Source organism: Panthera uncia (assembly GCF_023721935.1).
Source record: "Panthera uncia isolate 11264 chromosome B3 unlocalized genomic scaffold, Puncia_PCG_1.0 HiC_scaffold_1, whole genome shotgun sequence".
NCBI lineage: Eukaryota > Metazoa > Chordata > Mammalia > Carnivora > Felidae > Panthera > Panthera uncia.
In genome coordinates, this window is record NW_026057582.1 from 3,307,413 (window position 1) to 3,324,954 (window position 17,542).

The following is a 17,542-nucleotide window of genomic DNA, read 5'->3' on the forward strand; positions in this document are numbered from 1 at the left end:
GCGAGCGGGCGGGCGGGGGAGGGGGGCGCGGGAGCCCCGGTGCCCGTCGCCCCCGGGGGTCAGAGGTGCGCGGCCGCCTCTGCTCCCGGCTCCCTGCGCTCCCGGCGCTCCCGGCTCCGGCCCACGGTTCCCGCGCCGGCACCCGGCTCCGTGATGTTCCAGCCAGGGGCTGGGCCAACATTATGCAACCCCCCCCCCGTCGCCAGTGTGGGCTGGCGCTCAGCCTGTCCTACCAAGTTACCAGCCCAGCCGATCCCCGAACGCCCGCTTCTCTCCAGATCGAGGTCTCTTACTGGGAAAATTCAGTGAAAAAAATCATATGGACAAGGAAAGCCTCCTTAAACTGAACAACCAGGAAGTGCTACAAATTAAGGGGGTTAAAAAGAGAAAGCCAGAAAATGAAATGCACTCTCCATTTATGTATGCCGAAGAGGTCAACACAGTAGGTACTTTTAAGTTTTTATCTAATTTTTTAAAGTTAATTTATTATTTTGAGAGAGAGAGCGCGTGCAGGAAGATAAGTGGGAGAGGGGCAGAGAGAGAGAGACAGACAGACAGAGACAGAGAGAGAGAGAGAGAGAGAGACTCCTGAGCAGCCTCCACACGTGGGGCTCGAACTCACAAACCTGGAAATCATGACCTAAGCCAAAGTTGGATGCTCAACCGACTGAGCCACCCAGGCACCCCTTATATTTTTAGAGATTCAAGTTTAAACATTTTAGACTAAAAAGGATATTTCACTTATTTTTATGGGACTAATTTCAGAGGCTATTATTTAGATCTTAGTTTCTTGGCTTCAAAAAGAGTTAATGTAAAAAGCTGTTCCAAGGAGAAAGACATCGTCTCTGGAGTATGAGGCGATTGAAGACATGACTCCCTAACAACAAGAAATATTACTACCAGCTCCAAGTAAAAACAAGCTATAAGAGAAATATCTGGCAGGGTTGCCTCAGTGGCTCAACCAAGAGTGTCCGGCTCTTGATTTCAACTCAGGTCATGATCTCACGGTTCGTGAATTTGAGCCCTGTGTCGGGTTCTGCACTGGTGGCACGGAGCCTGCTTGGGGTTCTCTCTCTGTCTCTCTGCCTCCCTCCCCTGCTCATACTCTCTCTCTCTCTCTCTCAAAATAAATAAAAATAAACTTAAAAAAAAATCTGGCAGGTACAACTGAAAAAAAACCTCACTTCTTCACACACAACTAAATCTGTCCAAACCACACCCATGTCCTCTCGCACAACTCCCTCCGCCCACCTGCCCCACTTGTAAACAAGAACGCAAAAGCCCTTTGGTTCCTAAGCATAATTCACAATGGTAAGAAACCCCCGAGACACAGGTGGGGTTAGCAGTTACATCTGTGGGCTGGCCCTCGATCCATTTCAACGAGTGAGTGAACAGCTATGATCCTCCAGGAGTGTTTAGTAAGGCCCCCTCACCAGCAAGAATGCAGTCTTTACAATGTGCGTCGATATCGATCACAAAAATAAGTAAGTAAAGGCAAATCAGATCCCACCCCTGCCTCCCTCTTCCCGGAGCTGAAGGATGCTGCTAGCCTCCAGAGCTGGCCGTGCGATTATTTATAACAAGCGACGGGTCCAGGCCTTCACCCCCTGTGCAGACAGCCGCACACCTGCCTGGTTCCTCTGCTGCTGAACAGCAGACACGCTTTAGCAAAAGCTGCCTGTGCTTTGAGTCAGGTTAATGTGGAATTTAAATTCTGACTGCAGACCCTCTGGGTTGTCAGATCACCGGAGGGATGGCTCTCCCAGGATCACCACCACCTTCTCACCCAGGGAGCGATGCCGGATGAACTCAGACATGTGTGCAATTAGGAACGAGGTGTGCTTGGTAAAGGGGTCCAGAAGCAGATGCTTCCTGCGGATCTGCACTTTAAAACCAGACAGGGGCGCCTGGGGGGCTCGGTCAGTTAAGCATCCGACTTGATCTTGGCTCAGGTCGTGATCTCATGGTTCGTGGGTCTGAGCCCCGCGTGGGGTTCTGCGCTGACGGCACGGAATCTGCTTGGGATTCTCTCTCCCTGCCCCTCCCCTGCACACGCACAGACCCTCAAAATAAATTTAAAAAATTAAAAAAAGAGAGCTGCCCTCAAATAATCTCTTTAATATGAGACGAGAAGGGGAAATGTGCCCGTCCCAAGACTGTGCTGATGAGCCTAAAGTGAAGAAATAAGGGGGAAAGACTCCTAGAATCTTTACATAAAGTATACAGATGAGAAGTCAATGAAAAAGGGAAGACATTTCCTTGATGTAGTTTTCTTAATGATCTCAGATCAAAGGATCTCAGCTCTATTAGTGATTTCCCCCCATGCTCTTTTGAAGCCTTGTACACATGAAGTAATTCCTTAAAGAACGCCAGGACTGTGATCTGGAAATCACCAAGGAAACACACCCTAAATACAAACAAGCAAACAAATAAGTAATACAGGGAGAGGAAAAAACACCTGAGGAAGTATCCAGAGGGCATGTCCTGGGCCGGAAGCATAAATACTATACACATGCTGGTGTTAATTTTTCCCCAGACTGATTTATAGGTTTAAAGCAATTCCAGTCAGCATTTGGTTGGGTCTCTATTTTTCTGACACATTTTTTCTTGACAAAGCGATTCTACAGTTGAAACATAAGAAGCAAGAGGATGAGATTACTTCTGAGGACGGCTAGTCTTACCCACTGTAAAGCTTGGGAATTAATGCTGGTGTGATGGGGGCCTAAGAGGTCAGCGAGGCGGAGGCAACAGCCCCCAAGGCAGTAAGCACAGACACCCCAGTGTATCCTGTGACAAAGATGAATCTCGAGTCAGCGGGAAGGGGAAGATTGGCTGCATGACGGGTTGGCTATGTGGGGATCAGTCCGTTTAAGTCTTCCCATAAATAAAATAAAATCTGAGGTCAGTTCAATAAGAAACAAACCCAAATCCTTCCCTCTCCCCAACCCCCACAGCTTTCAGAAAGGAAGTGAATATGAAAAGAAAAGGACATTTAGGGGCACCTGGGTGGCTCAGTTGGTTGAGCATCTGACTCTTGATTTCAGCTTAGGTCATGATCCCAGGGTCGTGGGATCGAGCCCCATGTCAGGCTCCATGCTGAATGAGAAGCCTGCTTAAGAGTCTCTCTCTGCCCCTCCCCCGCACACGCCCACTCTCTCCCTCAAAATAAAGAAAGAAAATACATTTTAAAAAGGACATTTAAAAACAATGGGCAAACCCTGAATGGATACTGTTCACATTAAAAAATTTACAAATTTCTGTATGTTCCCCTCAAAAAACCAGAGGAAATATAAATGCCATAAACACGGGGAGTTAATAATCAACTACAGTTAATTATAAAAAAAAAACAACAAAAAACCAGGGCCTTGATGCTGTAAAGAACCACAACTGATCAATAATTGTATGAAAAAGTATTTCCTTGCCTATTAAATCAGGAATCATTTTAAAAAATGATAACTACTCAATACTGGTAGAGGCATGTTGTGACCCTGCCAACAAATCTATAAACTGTTTTGATCCTTTTGGAAAATAACCTGGCAATATGGATCAAGAGTCTTCAGGTAATTTTGCCCCTGGGAATCTATTCTAGAGATGTGTCTATTCCAGACATGTCGTAGCGGGGTGCGCATCACACGTTAAAATTTTTAAAAAACTGCTAAAACGCACATGAGGTGAAATTTACCGTCTTAACCATTTTCACTCCCGGTGTTCAGCTCGTGTGGTTTTAAGCACATTTACACCGTTTTGCAGCCGTCGCCACCGTCCATCCACAGAGCTTCATCCTGCAAAACTGGTACTGTCTGCAGTAAACACTAACTCCCACCCCCACCCCCAGCACCCCCCGTCCTAGTCTCTGTGACTCTGACTACCCCGGGCACCTCCTCCAAGCGGGATCATGCGCGTGTGTCCTTCTGTGACGGGCGTACTTCGCTCTGTGACGTCCTCGAGGTCCATCCACGTGGCGGCGGGTGTCAGCGCCTCCGCCCTTTGTACGGCTGGATGATGTTCCGCTGTGTGACCGGACCGCGTGTCGTCCCGTCCATCCACGGGTGGACACGCTGGGCTGCCTCTGCCTCCGGGCTAGTGTGAATAAAGCCGCTGCAACGCGGGTGTGCGAGGATCTATCTTAAGTCCCTGCTTTCAGTTCCTTGGGGTGCACGCCCAGAAGTGGGATTGCTGGAACTTACGGTGTTTCTGCATTTACCTTTCTGAGGAACCTCCATGCTTTTGCTCACAGCAGCGGCACCAAGCCTGTTACATTCCCACCAAAAGTGCACGAGGGCTCCAGTTTCTCCACATCCTCACCAGCACTTGTTATTTTCTGTGGTTTTTTTTGATCCTTTGACAGCAGCCACACTAACAGATGTGGAGTAGTATCTCACTGTGATTCTGATTAGCGTTTTCCTAACGATTAGTGATGCTGATCATGTTTTCACGTGTTTACTGACCATTTGTGTATCTTTTTCAGAGATCTGTCTATTCGAGTCCTTTTTCCGTTTTTAAATCGGGTTTTCTTGTTGAGTTGGAGGAATTCTTTGTAAATTCTGGATATTAATCTGTTATCAGATGAACGATTTCCAATTTTTTCCCCATCCTGTGGGTTGCCTTTTCACTTTGTTGACTGTTTTTTGAGGCACAGAAATTTTATTTTTTGCTTCATCAATTTTAATCAAGTTAATGGTAAGCTGTAAAAGTGCAATTGCATGAAGAGCCCATATTCTACATGTTTAAATTATTTTCCATGGTCTTTACTTGTCAGGTGTTGAACGTGGGACCCACTCTCGAATCTTCTTTCTAGTGGTAGAATAAGGTACATTGTCTGGAGCGCCGCTCACATTCAACGTATGGTTTGTCCAAATGAATTTACGAGCAGTAGGTGGTTCTGTTGTTGGAGGATCATCGGTCACAGAGCGAGGCCAACAATGCCATTCAGGAGACGCCCGTCCACATCCCGAGATGCGTTCTGGCCGTTCATTTCAGTAGTATACGTAACCCACTGGTGACGGCCAAAAAGCGGATTGTTGTCCTCATAGTATTTGTTTCCATATTTGTCTCCCCCCACTAATGTACCAACCCTCACATCGTTGGCCCTGAAGAAAATTCTAGATAGCCGTGGAGGCTGCCGTGGCCGCTGACCTGCTGTAGCCTGTGTTTCAGGACCCACGAGATCTCCATCGTGTCCTGTGGGCCCAGCCTCCCGGGTGCGACGCTCAAAATGCACTTGGGAGCGTGGAACTGACCACAAAAGATTCCCCACTAAATTTTGATGTAGTCCAACTTAACTTTTATTTTTGTTGCCTGTGCTTCTGGCATCATTTAGAAGAAATCAGTAGCAAGTTCAAGGGCATGAAGCTTTTCCTCTATGTTTTCCTCTAATGGTTTATGGTCTTAGCTCTTCTATTTAGGTCTCTGATCCACTTTGAGTTACCTTTTGTGCATGGTGTGAGGTAAGGGTCTAACTTCATTCTTTGCATTTGGATATCCAGTTTATCTAGGGCCATTTGTTGGAAAGACTGTCCTTTCCCCACTCAGTAGGGAAAACCATTCAACCATCTATGGGAGGGTTGATTTCCAGGCTCTCTAGTCTCCTCCATATTGGTGAATATACCTGTCTTTATGCTGGCACCACACCGTTCTGGTTACTTTGCAGAAATTTTTGAAATCAGGAAATTTAAGACCTCCAAGTGTGTTCTTCTTTCTCAAGACTGCTTTGGCCATTGGGGGTCCCTGCAGATTCCATGCAAATTTTAGAATGGATGTTCCTATTTCTGGAGAAAAATACGATTAGGATTTTGATAAGGATTGCACTGAATCTGTAGGTCTCCTTGGTCAGTACTGACGTCCTAACAATGCTGCCTTCCAACCTATGAACACAGGGGTCTTTCCGTCTACTCGTGTTGTCATCAGTGCCTTTTGGCAACGTTTTGTTGTTTTCAGTGTACTAGTTTTTTATCTCCTTGGTTAATTCCTAATAACTTTTTTTGAGAGCATCACGTTTTTGTGATTCCAAAATACTAAAAACTACCTTAACGTCAAAGGGATTTTCCCACACAATGAAACATTAGACATCCATCAAAAATAGTTATAAATATGTAAAATGAAAATAAGTGAATAGGGGAGTGTATAACTTTTCAGAAATAGTATGATCATAAGATGAAACACTCCCAAAATATGAACCACAGTCACTGTTGAGTGTTATGACAGCGGGTGGCTTTTCTTTCTGAAGTGTCTGTATCTCTCTCAGCATTGATCAAATAAGCACATACTACTATGATAAAAGTTAAACATGATGGTTTTTAAAAAGACGCATAGGTTAAGCTAGCACGGGGGAAACCCTTAATGAATGCCGCCCGTTGGCTTGTAGGCTAAGAACAGAGAATGGGCTGTGATGAGCACCCAGGAACTACGATCCCGAAGGTTTCTTCCTTGTGCTGTGTAAAGGAGCTCCTGTACGTAAAACACACAAACAAAAATTGGCCTAAATCAGGCAAGACAAACTGAACCGACGAACTAGAGGCTGTGGACTCCCTCCCGGCTTCAAAGAATGAGTCACGGACTAGTTACTTTTGCCACCATCTCTGCCACTTCTGCACCGAATCTATACGCTCACTACAACTACCAGGGTCCAACCTGTCTCTGGAGCACCGTCTTCGCTGCGGAGACCAGCCCAGGAGAGGCTCCGAATGCAGCCACGCCCCTGGCACCGCGACCAAGTTGTCGCCACCCTGACTACCCCAGGATGGTTCTCATCTCACCCGGAAAAGGGGGCGTACGTGATCCTCTACCTCCTCGGGTGTCAGGAGGTGCCAATGTCACAGACGGAGTAGACTACGTGCTGGGCTCGGGAGGGACTGGCTCCAGCCATTCCGGCTGAAAGCTGTGCACACCGCAGCACTCCAAGATCATGGCCTTTACCAACAATGCTTCGGAAAGATCCCTCGGCTGCAGGAGGACAGTGCAGCAGAGCCAATAGGGGATCTCTGCGACACTGCCCACCCCCGCTCCAGAAGCCTTCCTACCCCCTCCCTGGGCCACAGGCTCCCTCCCCCCGCCAGTCCCTGGACGGTGCCTGGCAAACGGCAGGTGCATCAGCGAACGCCCCAAATGACGGACGACTCAAGCAGTAACACCAATTCTGTTCTGATCCTATAAACCCCTTTCCTGCTCTTTGAACCTCTTCCCTGTAGTACATAACTAGGAGGGGCACGCCATCTAGTCCCCCGGGTGCACAATTCGGGTCTCCCGCTGCCACCTCCTGCAGCACCTGTGAGCGGTCGACCTGCCCTCCATGCCCCCCACGATGGCCTCCCTACTGGTCTCTAACTCTCCCTCGACCACCCAACCCTGCCCTCCCTGCTGCTGCAGCCCCGGGGGGGGGGCGGGGGGGGGAAGGCCCTGAGCTAATGCCCACGGAGGAAGGGCACCTTTCTGGGTGCACACAGCCCTCCTCCGTGCGGCCTCCCATCAGAGATGCCAGTGCAAACATCTTTGTGCGGTACAGAAGTGAAGGTTAAAAACAACAACAACAACCCGAATTACTCTTTTTATTCTCTGGTCCCTCTGTCGCTTTGTTTTGGTCTTTATTTAAAAACAAACTGCCTGTAAATACATCCCACTGATTTTATTTCTGCTTTAGCAATTCTGAATAAAACTTTCCAGTTTTCATTTCTAAATTTAGCTTAAGGTTTTATTTTTCATCTCCCAGGCAATTTTGCAGGCAAATTAAATATGCTCATATTTTAGTCAAGAAGTTTTACAGTTTTCTTTCATTGAAAAGCAAGTTGTTTTTGAACCTCGAGAATGGCAGTGTCGCACGGCGTGGCCGTTGTGCTGGTCGGCACTATCTTTTTTTTTTTTTTTTAAACTGGAAGCTGTAGGACCGCGGATGATGTACGTTTCATTGGGCAAGAGAGCTAACCTAAAACAGTTGGCTTCACTTAGAGTTTAAAATAGACTTTTTCCTTAGGCAGATCAAAGATACCTAGCATTCAGCTGTGTTCAAAGGTTGCCAGGGAACTTCTGCTTGCCAACAGCAAGGACAAAGGGGCAGGCACTGGTCGCCCTGTCCATGGGAGCGAGTCCTGTGAGTGGACAGCGTGGACGGGCTGGTCCCCGGGCACGGCCAGCAGGGGGACGTGGAGGAGCCCAGGGAAAGCTCACCCCGAGCACTGGCTGTCACTGTCCCCACAGCTGGGCCGGGAACCTTTAGAGCCAGAACAGGTGCTCACAGAAGGCAGGGCACCCACCCTGGGTGCCTCCAGCATGCACGATAGATTAAGGTGCTCTCACGTCAGCTCTTAAGAGCAAACCTCCTTGTACACGGAAGAGCCGGCGGGGAGTTAGGGGGTGTGTGTGTGAGCCTGGACTGGTCTCCTCATGAGAGGGGACGTCACCGCAGCTCTCTGGAAACTGAAGAAGCGAGGAAGGAGCAGGCAGAGGGCTCGAAGGCCCTTCCATTCCTTCCGTAAAGTGTGTCTCCTGCATCCTTGGCAGATGCTGGCCTGGGCAGCAGCACAGCTCTGCCCTTGGTGACACGCTGCACGAGAGGAACACGGGTGGACAGTGAAGTTAACACGTGCAGCGTGTTCTGCAACCCGAGTGTCCACCAGCGGACAGATGGACACACGAACTGTGGTCTAGCCGTTCGATGGAGCATGTTCAGCCTTGAAAAGGAAGACTGAGCCTGGGTGGCTCGGTCGGGTAAGGGTCCGACGATTTCAGCTCAGGTCATGATCTCACGACGCGTGAGATCGAGCCCCGCGTCGGGCTCTGCGCTGACGGCATGGAGCCTGCTTGGGATTCTCTCTCTCTCCCTCAAAATAAATAAACTTTAGAAAAAAACCCCAAGAGGGGCGCCTGGGTGGCTCAGTCGGTTAAGCGTCCGACTTCGGCTCAGGTCATGATCTCGCGGTCCGTGAGTTCGAGCCCCGCGTCGGGCTCTGTGCTGACAGCTCGGAGCCTGGAGCCTGTTTCAGATTCTGTGTCTCCCTCTCTCTGACCCTCCCCCATTCATGCTCGGTCTCTCTCTGTCTCAAAAATAAATAAACGTTAAAAAAAAAAAAAAACCCAAGAAACAGAAGGAGAAACCCTGTCACAGGCTACAACGTGGATGACCCCTGAGGACACTAGGCTGAGAGAGAGAAGCCAGACCCAGCAGGACCAATTCTGTATGATTCACTTCCTGGAGGGGTTGAAATCCTAGGGCCAGAAGTAGAAGGCAGTTGCGGGGCTGGGGGAGGGCGGTGGGAGGCACGGGTGAGCAGGGGCAGGTCCAGACGGGGATGAGGAGAGGGAGGTGTGGGCGCACAGCACCACGGGCATATTTAATGCCACTGAAAGGGTCACTTGTGAGTGGTTAAAACGACAAACACCATGCTATGACTATTTTGCCACAATTAATAAAAAAAGAGAGAAGGCAGAGGCCTGGGCCAGGGTGGTTCAGGACACAACGGAGCAGGAAGGCACGGCGGGGCGCGGTGGCTGCCTCTGGGGAAGGCAGAGACGGAGCAGAGCCAGCGTCTAGGGCTGCAAGGGACCGGACGGAGGATGGGAACACCCAGGGAATGGCGTGTGCGTGTGCGCGTTGGTCGTGAGCGGAGTGTGAGGTGCTGTGGGAAACCCCGGCGGGGAGGGCCTGAGCCAGACTAAGTGGGAGGTGACAGCTGGAAGAAGACTGCCAGGCTCTTCTCCGAGGGGGTGGCCAGAGCACAGGGGGCAGAGGCCAGACTGACCCCGGCAGCGACAGCCAGGCCCGTGGCCCGAGGAGGGCGGACAGCGGGGTGTCTGAGAAGGGCCGGGCCGGCTGACGTGGCGCCAGCTCTCGGTCACGCGCGAGGGTGGCCGTGGTGGCGTGTCTGCGGCCCAGCCGCTGACGGAATGTGGCCACGCGGGGCCTGAGTGCGAAAAGCGTGGTGGATTGTGGGTCGGCTGGCTCCCCGAGGGCCAGGGCCGCCGTTGGTCGTTGTCATTTCCCTGAGCACCTCCCCGTGCTCCGGACAACCCAGACGGTCAGGAAATATTTGCTGTGAACTGGCATCTGCCTCGCCGCGCCTGGGCCATCTCCTCTGTTACTGTGGGCCACCAGGAGCAGACGCAGAAATCCAAGCACGTGGCAGGAGACAGGACTGATGGGGGCAGTTTCTCAGCCCACCAGAATTAGGGCAGGCACTCTGGCACCTTCTCACTCTCCATGGTCGGGTTCTTCGACTAATGGCCACGAGGCAAGCTCCCTCTAAATACAGGCACGGTTCATCTCTAGGCAGTAAAAGTGACCCGCTTGTATGGCAAAGTTTTCAGTTGTATCAGAAACTGAACTGCTTTGAATACGGCTGAAGTATTGAATTTTCACACAAGGAAGGCAAGAAATAGAAGATTTTCACTGCAGTTCAAAAGCCAAGTTTTGAGAATTAACGTAAATTCTCCCAACAATAGTGTAACAACTTCTTTCACAAAAGGCCAAGCGCTTAGCAACTCAAAATTTCTGCCCCAAGGTCACAATTGCGGTGAAGTCCCAGTTGCTTCTCTAGGACTTGACTACTTCTCCCAGGCTCTTACAAGCTGCTTGATCGATTTACTCCTCCCACACGGCAGTCAAAACATCTCCCTTCACTTGGCATCTGAACACTTTACCTTCCAGACCAAAAATGGTCAAGGAAGGGACTAACTCAGGGAAATCTCTGAATGGAAAGGCCCGAAGTCTACATTCAGCCTCACTGTTAAATGAATAAAAACAGGAAATACTACTCTCCACGTAACAAATGACTCAAGATTTTAAATGACCCCAGGATTGAAAAGGTGCAATGGGACAGACGTCTCATCCGCTCTGGGTAGAGCGTGTCTGGGGCCACAGCATCTGGGCGGTATCACATAGGCTTCGATCCAATACCTCCTTTCTCTGCGTCCAGCTTCAGAAAAGCTTCAAAGACGCGAACAATGAAAAATTTATATTACAGCGCAAAACCTGTAATGGCTGAAAACCTAGGATCACCACAGAATAGTAAACGGTTTTTAAAAAATCCCGCTTCCTTGGTATGCCTGGGCGCCTCAGTTGGCTGAGCGTCGGACTCTTGATTTCAGCTCAGGTCACGATCTCACAGTTCGTGTGACTGAGCCCCATGTCGGGCTCTGTGCTGACAGTGTGAGCCTGCTTAGGATTCTCTCTCTCTCTTTCTCTCTGCCCCTCCCCTGTGTGCGTCCTCTCTCTCTAAATAAACATTGAAAAAAAATCCTGCTTCTATTTCCATTAAAGTCAGGAACAAGACAAACGTGCCCACTTGCACCGCCACATGTAACGTCTTATGGGAATTTTCAGCCAACTCAAGAGGAAGACACCAGAGGTATAAGAATTAGGAACAAAAAGGTGAGGTTATCTTTTTTTTTTTCCTTTTAGTAGGCTCTATGCCCAACGTAGGGCTTGAACTCACGACCCTGAGATCAAGAGCTGCATGCTGACTGAGCCAGCCAGGTGCCCCGCCCCAGAGGTGAGGTTATCTTCACATGCAGATCTAACCAGGTACCTGGAACATCCAAAAGAATCAGCTGAAAAACTACTGCAAACAGTAAGACAATTCAGCAAGAAAGCAGGATGTGAAAGCAAGACACAGAAATCAACAGCCTTCGCGTAAATAATTAACAACTACTTAGAAGGCACTCACAATAGCAACAATAACAGAATATCTAGGTACAAACCTAATAAGAAAGGGGAACTTTAAAAAACCTAAAAGGAAATGAAAGTGGCCTTCACAGAGCACACTCTTATGTAAGAGGATGCAAACTTCCTAAAGAGGCCATCCTTCCCGGACATTTAAAAAGGTGATGAGATCCCAATAAAAACACAACTGCTTTTTCTGCAACGAAATGAGCCAATTCAAAGTGCCTAGCATTTGTAATACTATCAGTATTGTTGTTGTGAATGATTTTAATAGGATATAGCAATAATTACGTCAACGATGTTAGAAACCAAGATTTTCAGTGTAAAAGAGATAAAACTGAAAATTCAAGAAACGTGTGAAAATACCGTACTATTAGAGTTGAACTGAAAATGTCAGTAAGAAAGCACGACTAAAATATACATGTATTTATATACCAACTCCCTCCGCTGACAGCACTTAAAAGCAACATCAGTCCAATAGCAACAATCACCCCCGGCACCCAGATTTTGGTCTCTAAAACCAATCCCCACTGAAAGAAATCAGGACTCTCTGAAAATGGCCGATTCCAGGTCTGGGACAAGGAAGGTTCAAAATGAGGCTGGGGGACATCTTACTGTCTCAGAAATCAAGGAATCAAAAATAAATGCATCCATGTCAAAAAACACACACGGGAGTTAGCCCGAAGGATACCCAATGCTTAAAATTATGTATCTGCACATCAGAAAAGATAACAATTTTAGTAGGTTGAAGCACACTGAAATCAATGGGATCTCTAAGTTCATAACGATATTCAAAAAAGAGAAAACCAGAAAAAAATCTTTAGGTTTTCACCGTTTGAGGGAAATTGGTAACTAAAAGGCAGAACATCAAGCCCGTCCTGACTTCCAGTAGGAACTATGCGTCAAGGTAACCAAGTATCTCCAGTTGGTAGGAGACGGCTCTGCTTGAGGAAGAATGCCAGATCACGTGTTAAGTCTCCAGAGCCACTGCTGTCCCAAGGAAGCACGGTCGCATGGTGTATACAGCATTAGCATACGGTTGGTGGCAAACAGACGCTGGCAGGATGCCAAAATATACCTTGCAAATCAGCATCAGTACTTCTGGACAGTGCAGATGCAGAGGGAAGTGTCATCGTCTCACGGAGAGGTCAACCTGTCAGCACCCTAACACACTGTAAAATCTGGCATCACTTAGGACAGTCACCAGATCGAATGCGTATCTGGCACTGATTCCAGTATCTCCTGCGTTACGCGGCATTCCATCCAATAAAAGGCTCTATGTACAAGAACGACAGGGAGTAAGTGGAATATTTTACCGGACGACCAGCCTGACGGATTTAACAAGTCATAATAAATGAGTGCTGTGATTTACAACACTCCCACACCAGTGGTGACCCAGGTGTGTGGCAAAAGCAGCAAAGACCAGAAAAACCAAATCCTTATGGAAGAAGGCACTTTTGTCTTAGGTTTTAATTTATCTTAAATATTTGAGTACAATGACCAGCACACAGTGGAAAATAGTCAGGTACTCAAGAAAGTAAGGCATCACGAACAACATGTGACAAGGACTTCAGATGACATTATTACCTGACACGGACCACAAAGGAGCTATGCTTACCGCACCCACGGAAACGACGAGGGTGACCCGAGATAGAACGGAAAGTATGAGAAAGTCATGCTGCAGGCTAGAAACATAACTCCCATAAACGAAGAAGTATATCTCAGGTTAAAAGCTGAACAAAGCGAGTTCAGCACATACTAGACCGACCTGAAGATTCTGAGCAACAGAAATGAGGCATGGTGTTTAAAGATTCTGGTGGCACTTTAGCGAGGCAACTTTAGGTCCACTGGCTATCATAACAAAAAAGGCTGCATTTGATATGTCGCTTTTATAGTTATTTACTCTTACTGTGTTTTATGAAAGCATTAGTCCACGATCGGTTGAGAATTAAGAACAAGAAAACCGTCCTTCACCGTAGATAACGTGAGACTCTCTCATCGTGAATAGGGCATGGTAAGTCACAAAACGTTTGAAAAATACAGATGAAGATCAAAAGAAAGACAGTAAATGAAAAAGTCTAATACGTCTTGATTAAAGCCACAGAAAAAAGAGAGATAAATGTAGGAGAAACAACGGATGAGAACTTTCCACCACTGAGGAAGTCCAACAACACAGGGGTGCCGGATGAATCCCCAAAAGGACTGACGAACAAAGAAACCCACGTTTGGACACCCGGCAGTGGAACTATTGAAAACTCAAATGTTAAAGACAAAAAACAGAAAAGTGGCCAAGAATCACAATTCCTTTTTGGTTTCTCAATCCTAATGGAAGTCAAAGGCAGTGAAATGCTGATCCTCATTGTACTGAAGGAAAATAACCTGAAATTCAATACTCAGTGAACACCTTTCAAGAATGAGGGCAGAATAAAGATATTTTCTACATAAATAAAGACTTTGCCACCAGTAGACTCTCATGAAAGAAAATTCTACACGACATATTCAATTAATTTTTTTTTTCAACGTTTATTTATTTTTGGGACAGAGAGAGACAGAGCATGAACGGGGGAGGGGCAGAGAGAGAGGGAGACACAGAATCGGAAACAGGCTCCAGGCTCCGAGCCATCAGCCCAGAGCCTGACGCGGGGCTCGAACTCACGGACCGTGAGATCGTGACCTGGATGAAGTCGGACGCCTACCCGACTGCGCCACCCAGGCGCCCCATCTACACGACATATTCAAATAGAAGGAAGATGATCCCAGGAGAGAAGTCTGAGATACAAACAAGAATGAAGTATAAAGCGATAAATTAGTGGATAAATCCAAATGATCACCAACCAAAGAAGACAGTAACGCTGTCGTGAAGGATGTTAAAGGGCTGGCTTAAAAGTTCAAAGATCCAACAGCCGGGGGTTCTCAGAAGATGGCAACAGAAGCACTTTTTTTTTTTTTTTTAATTACTAGACTTTGAGACTTACAGAAACATTGAATGCAGAGGTTTCACACTGTCCCCCACCTGTTTCCCCTATTATGAACATTGTGCATTAGTGTGGGTGCGTTGGTTACAACTGATGAGCCAATACTGATACAGTATCGCTCACTAAATACCACGGTTCACGTCCGGGCTCACTCCTTGGGCTGTGTATTCTGTGGGTTTGGACAAATGCAAAATGCCATGTATCATACAGAGTAGTCCCACTGTCCTGAAAATCTCCTGTGCCCTGTGGATTCATCCCTCCCAAAAATGACTTAGCATGCGTACTATCTAAGACGAAGCTAGACGTTATCTAAGCCAGATTCGCGCTCTGCAGGCTGCAGTGAGTGGACAGCCCAGATTCCCAGCAGGCGAGGGGCAGGAAAGGCATCGATGAATCCTTACATTCCTCCCTCCCTCCCTCCATCCCTGCCCCTGCCCGATGTATCTGGCGCATGTGCAGTGAGCCCTTGCTATCCGCCCCGCAGCGTGGAAGGCACTGGAATATGCCTGTAAGGGTGCTCTGGGTTCATTCGTCTTGTAAAAAGACCCATTGTTGTGAATGTATGGCATGAAAAATGTCTGATGGTTTACTACACCAGTCTTCTATTTTAGCAAATATAAAGGTGTTCAGAGGTTTGCACTTGACTTCTGGGGTCCTTACCCTATTTTCCTTGGTTTTCTTTACTTCGACCTCAACATCTCCTAGAGGAGCACTTTTAGGGGCCAAACACCTTCAGGTGGAAAGGGGGGACTATGCCATCTTGGGGGAAATTCAAAGCAAAGGGCACCATTCCCTGGCAGCACCCCCTGGGCAGAGTAATCCCCAAACGATTCATACGAAGACAGCCCACAAAGGATTATGGCTAAATTCTCGCTTCTCTGAGACCAGGAAAACGAGGAGGCCCCGCTACAGTTTTTACGAGTGCTCTCTTTGCAGCACCTCCTTTCTGAATCGCTAGAGTTCAAAGGCGACAAATGCAGGAGAGAAGTCCTCGCAGGGAACGCCAGCCGGCCTGCTTACGACTCACACGAAGACATTTAGTGTATTCCACCTGGACTACACGTGAGGCGTTCACCCTCAACAGCTCTGGAGTTTGAAGTACCACTTGGGTAGACCAGTTAGTGGCATTAAATGGAAACAAAACAAAACAAAACAAAACGTAACAGGGAAGACGACCCTAGTGGACTATCAAGGCAGCAGAGGAAGCAGCAGCTGGCAAACCACGGGAACGTTACTCCTCCCCTGAATGGGCACGCTCGAACTTTTAAAAGGCAAATGATAAAAATTACCTTTCAGAGACGGTAGTTTCTGAAGCTCTCTGTTGTTGCTGGCGCTGAACCTCGAAGAGTTTTGCCGCTTGTCCCTCCTCACTATGGGCTGAGCGGCGGGCACTTTTATTTTGCTGGATACGGTAGACGGGGTAGCAGGAAGGTTGTTTTTCCTGCCGGAAATCTGTTTCCAAAACAAAAACAGACAGACGCATATGTCAAACGGTTGTATCTTGTAGCCCAATTAGAATCTGGAAAATATACACAAGTTTTTACTCCGGGACAGTTTTTACTCCACTCTGCCCTAAACGTCCCTCCTTACAGTGGCTGGAGTCCGTGCCCTATCCCGCCCCTAGTAATGCTGGGTTTCTAGAGATTCTCCTGTTTCAAACTTTTCTCTTATGCATTTGCCATCCAGGCTGATGGATACATACAGGCTGATGACAATGACCTTCCAAAGATGTTCACGTCCTGATCCCTGGAACCCAGGAGGTCTCCCTACTTGGCAAAAGGGACTTTGGAGATGCGATGAGGTAAGGATCCTGGATTATCAGGGTGGGGGCCCAAGTCATCACAGGGCTTTACCAGACAAGACAAGGCAAAACAGAAGCAGATGACAAAGCAGAGGTGAGAGCGTCAGAGGCACTGGAAGAAGTCAGAGGAAGGCGCCACGAGCCCAAGTAGCGCCCGAGGCCTCTAGAAGCTGGAAAAGGCCAGGAGGCAGATTCTCCTCTCGGCTTCCCGGAAGCACCCGCCACGCCGACATCTTCACGTGGGCCCCACTGTAGACTTCTGACCTCCAGAAGTGTAAGATAAGGAGTCTGTGGTCATGGGCACAGCAGCCACAGGAAACTCACGGAGCAGGCACCTCGCCCCTCTGCCTGCGCACCAGTCCGCCCTCGGCGATGTGCGAGAGCCACGTGAAAGCACCTGTCCCTGGAGCCTCAGGAAGTGCTCCTCCCTCTCGCCACCCCCTCCGTGCAGCTCCACACTGCACTGCGGCAACCTGGGACGTCCCAGGACGCGTGCAATGACAGGAGCGGCTGTGCAAACACCCGAGGGGAGGCGGGAGGGTGACGGGGGCGCGTGCGGCACAGCCGGGGGTCCCTACGCCTGCGCAGGCCCACGGTGGGGGGGGGAGCTCAGAGGTGCACGCACGTGCATGGCCCCCCGCAGCGATGCCGGGGCGCACCGGGCGTCGACCGTCACGATTCTCTGTGCAGCCTGCTCACCCCTCCCGAGCCTCCGGTCTGCCCGAAAGGGACGGAGCTCGGAGGTGCCCGTGTGCGGCTGTAAAAAGCCGACCCAACTCGCCCTGGAAGCAGGAGCCCACTAAGGGTCTTCCAGTCACACTGGGCTGGGAGAGCTCACGCCAACTTAGGCGCCCAATGATCGGCTCTCGTTCTTGAGTGGAATTTTTACTAAGAAGTTAAGAGCAGCTTTATTTTTATTTATTTTTCATTAAAATTTTTTTTAATGTTTCTTTTTGAGAGAGAGAGAGAGAGACAGAGCGCGAGCAGGGGAGGGGCAGAGAGAGAGAGGGAGACACAGAATCCGAAGCAGGCTCCAGGCTCTGAGCTGTCAGCACAGAGCCCAAAGTGGGGCTCAACTCAAGAACGGGGAGATCATGACCCAGGCCGACGTTGGAC

At 48.7% G+C, this 17,542-nt stretch overlaps 1 protein-coding gene and 1 pseudogene across 3 annotated transcripts in view; both read right to left on the minus strand.

Annotated features, from left to right (window-relative positions):
- PPP2R5C (protein phosphatase 2 regulatory subunit B'gamma) overlaps nt 1-17,542 on the minus strand; it is a 127,689-nt gene that overhangs the window by 96,990 nt on the left and 13,157 nt on the right. For all 3 annotated transcript variants that reach the window (XM_049612134.1, XM_049612131.1, XM_049612132.1), the window contains exon 3: nt 15,915-16,077. In XM_049612134.1, the coding sequence (XP_049468091.1) occupies nt 15,915-16,077 (163 nt within the window). The remainder of the gene's footprint in view (nt 1-15,914; nt 16,078-17,542) is intronic.
- LOC125909155 (NADH dehydrogenase [ubiquinone] 1 alpha subcomplex subunit 12-like) lies at nt 17-15,988 on the minus strand (annotated as a pseudogene).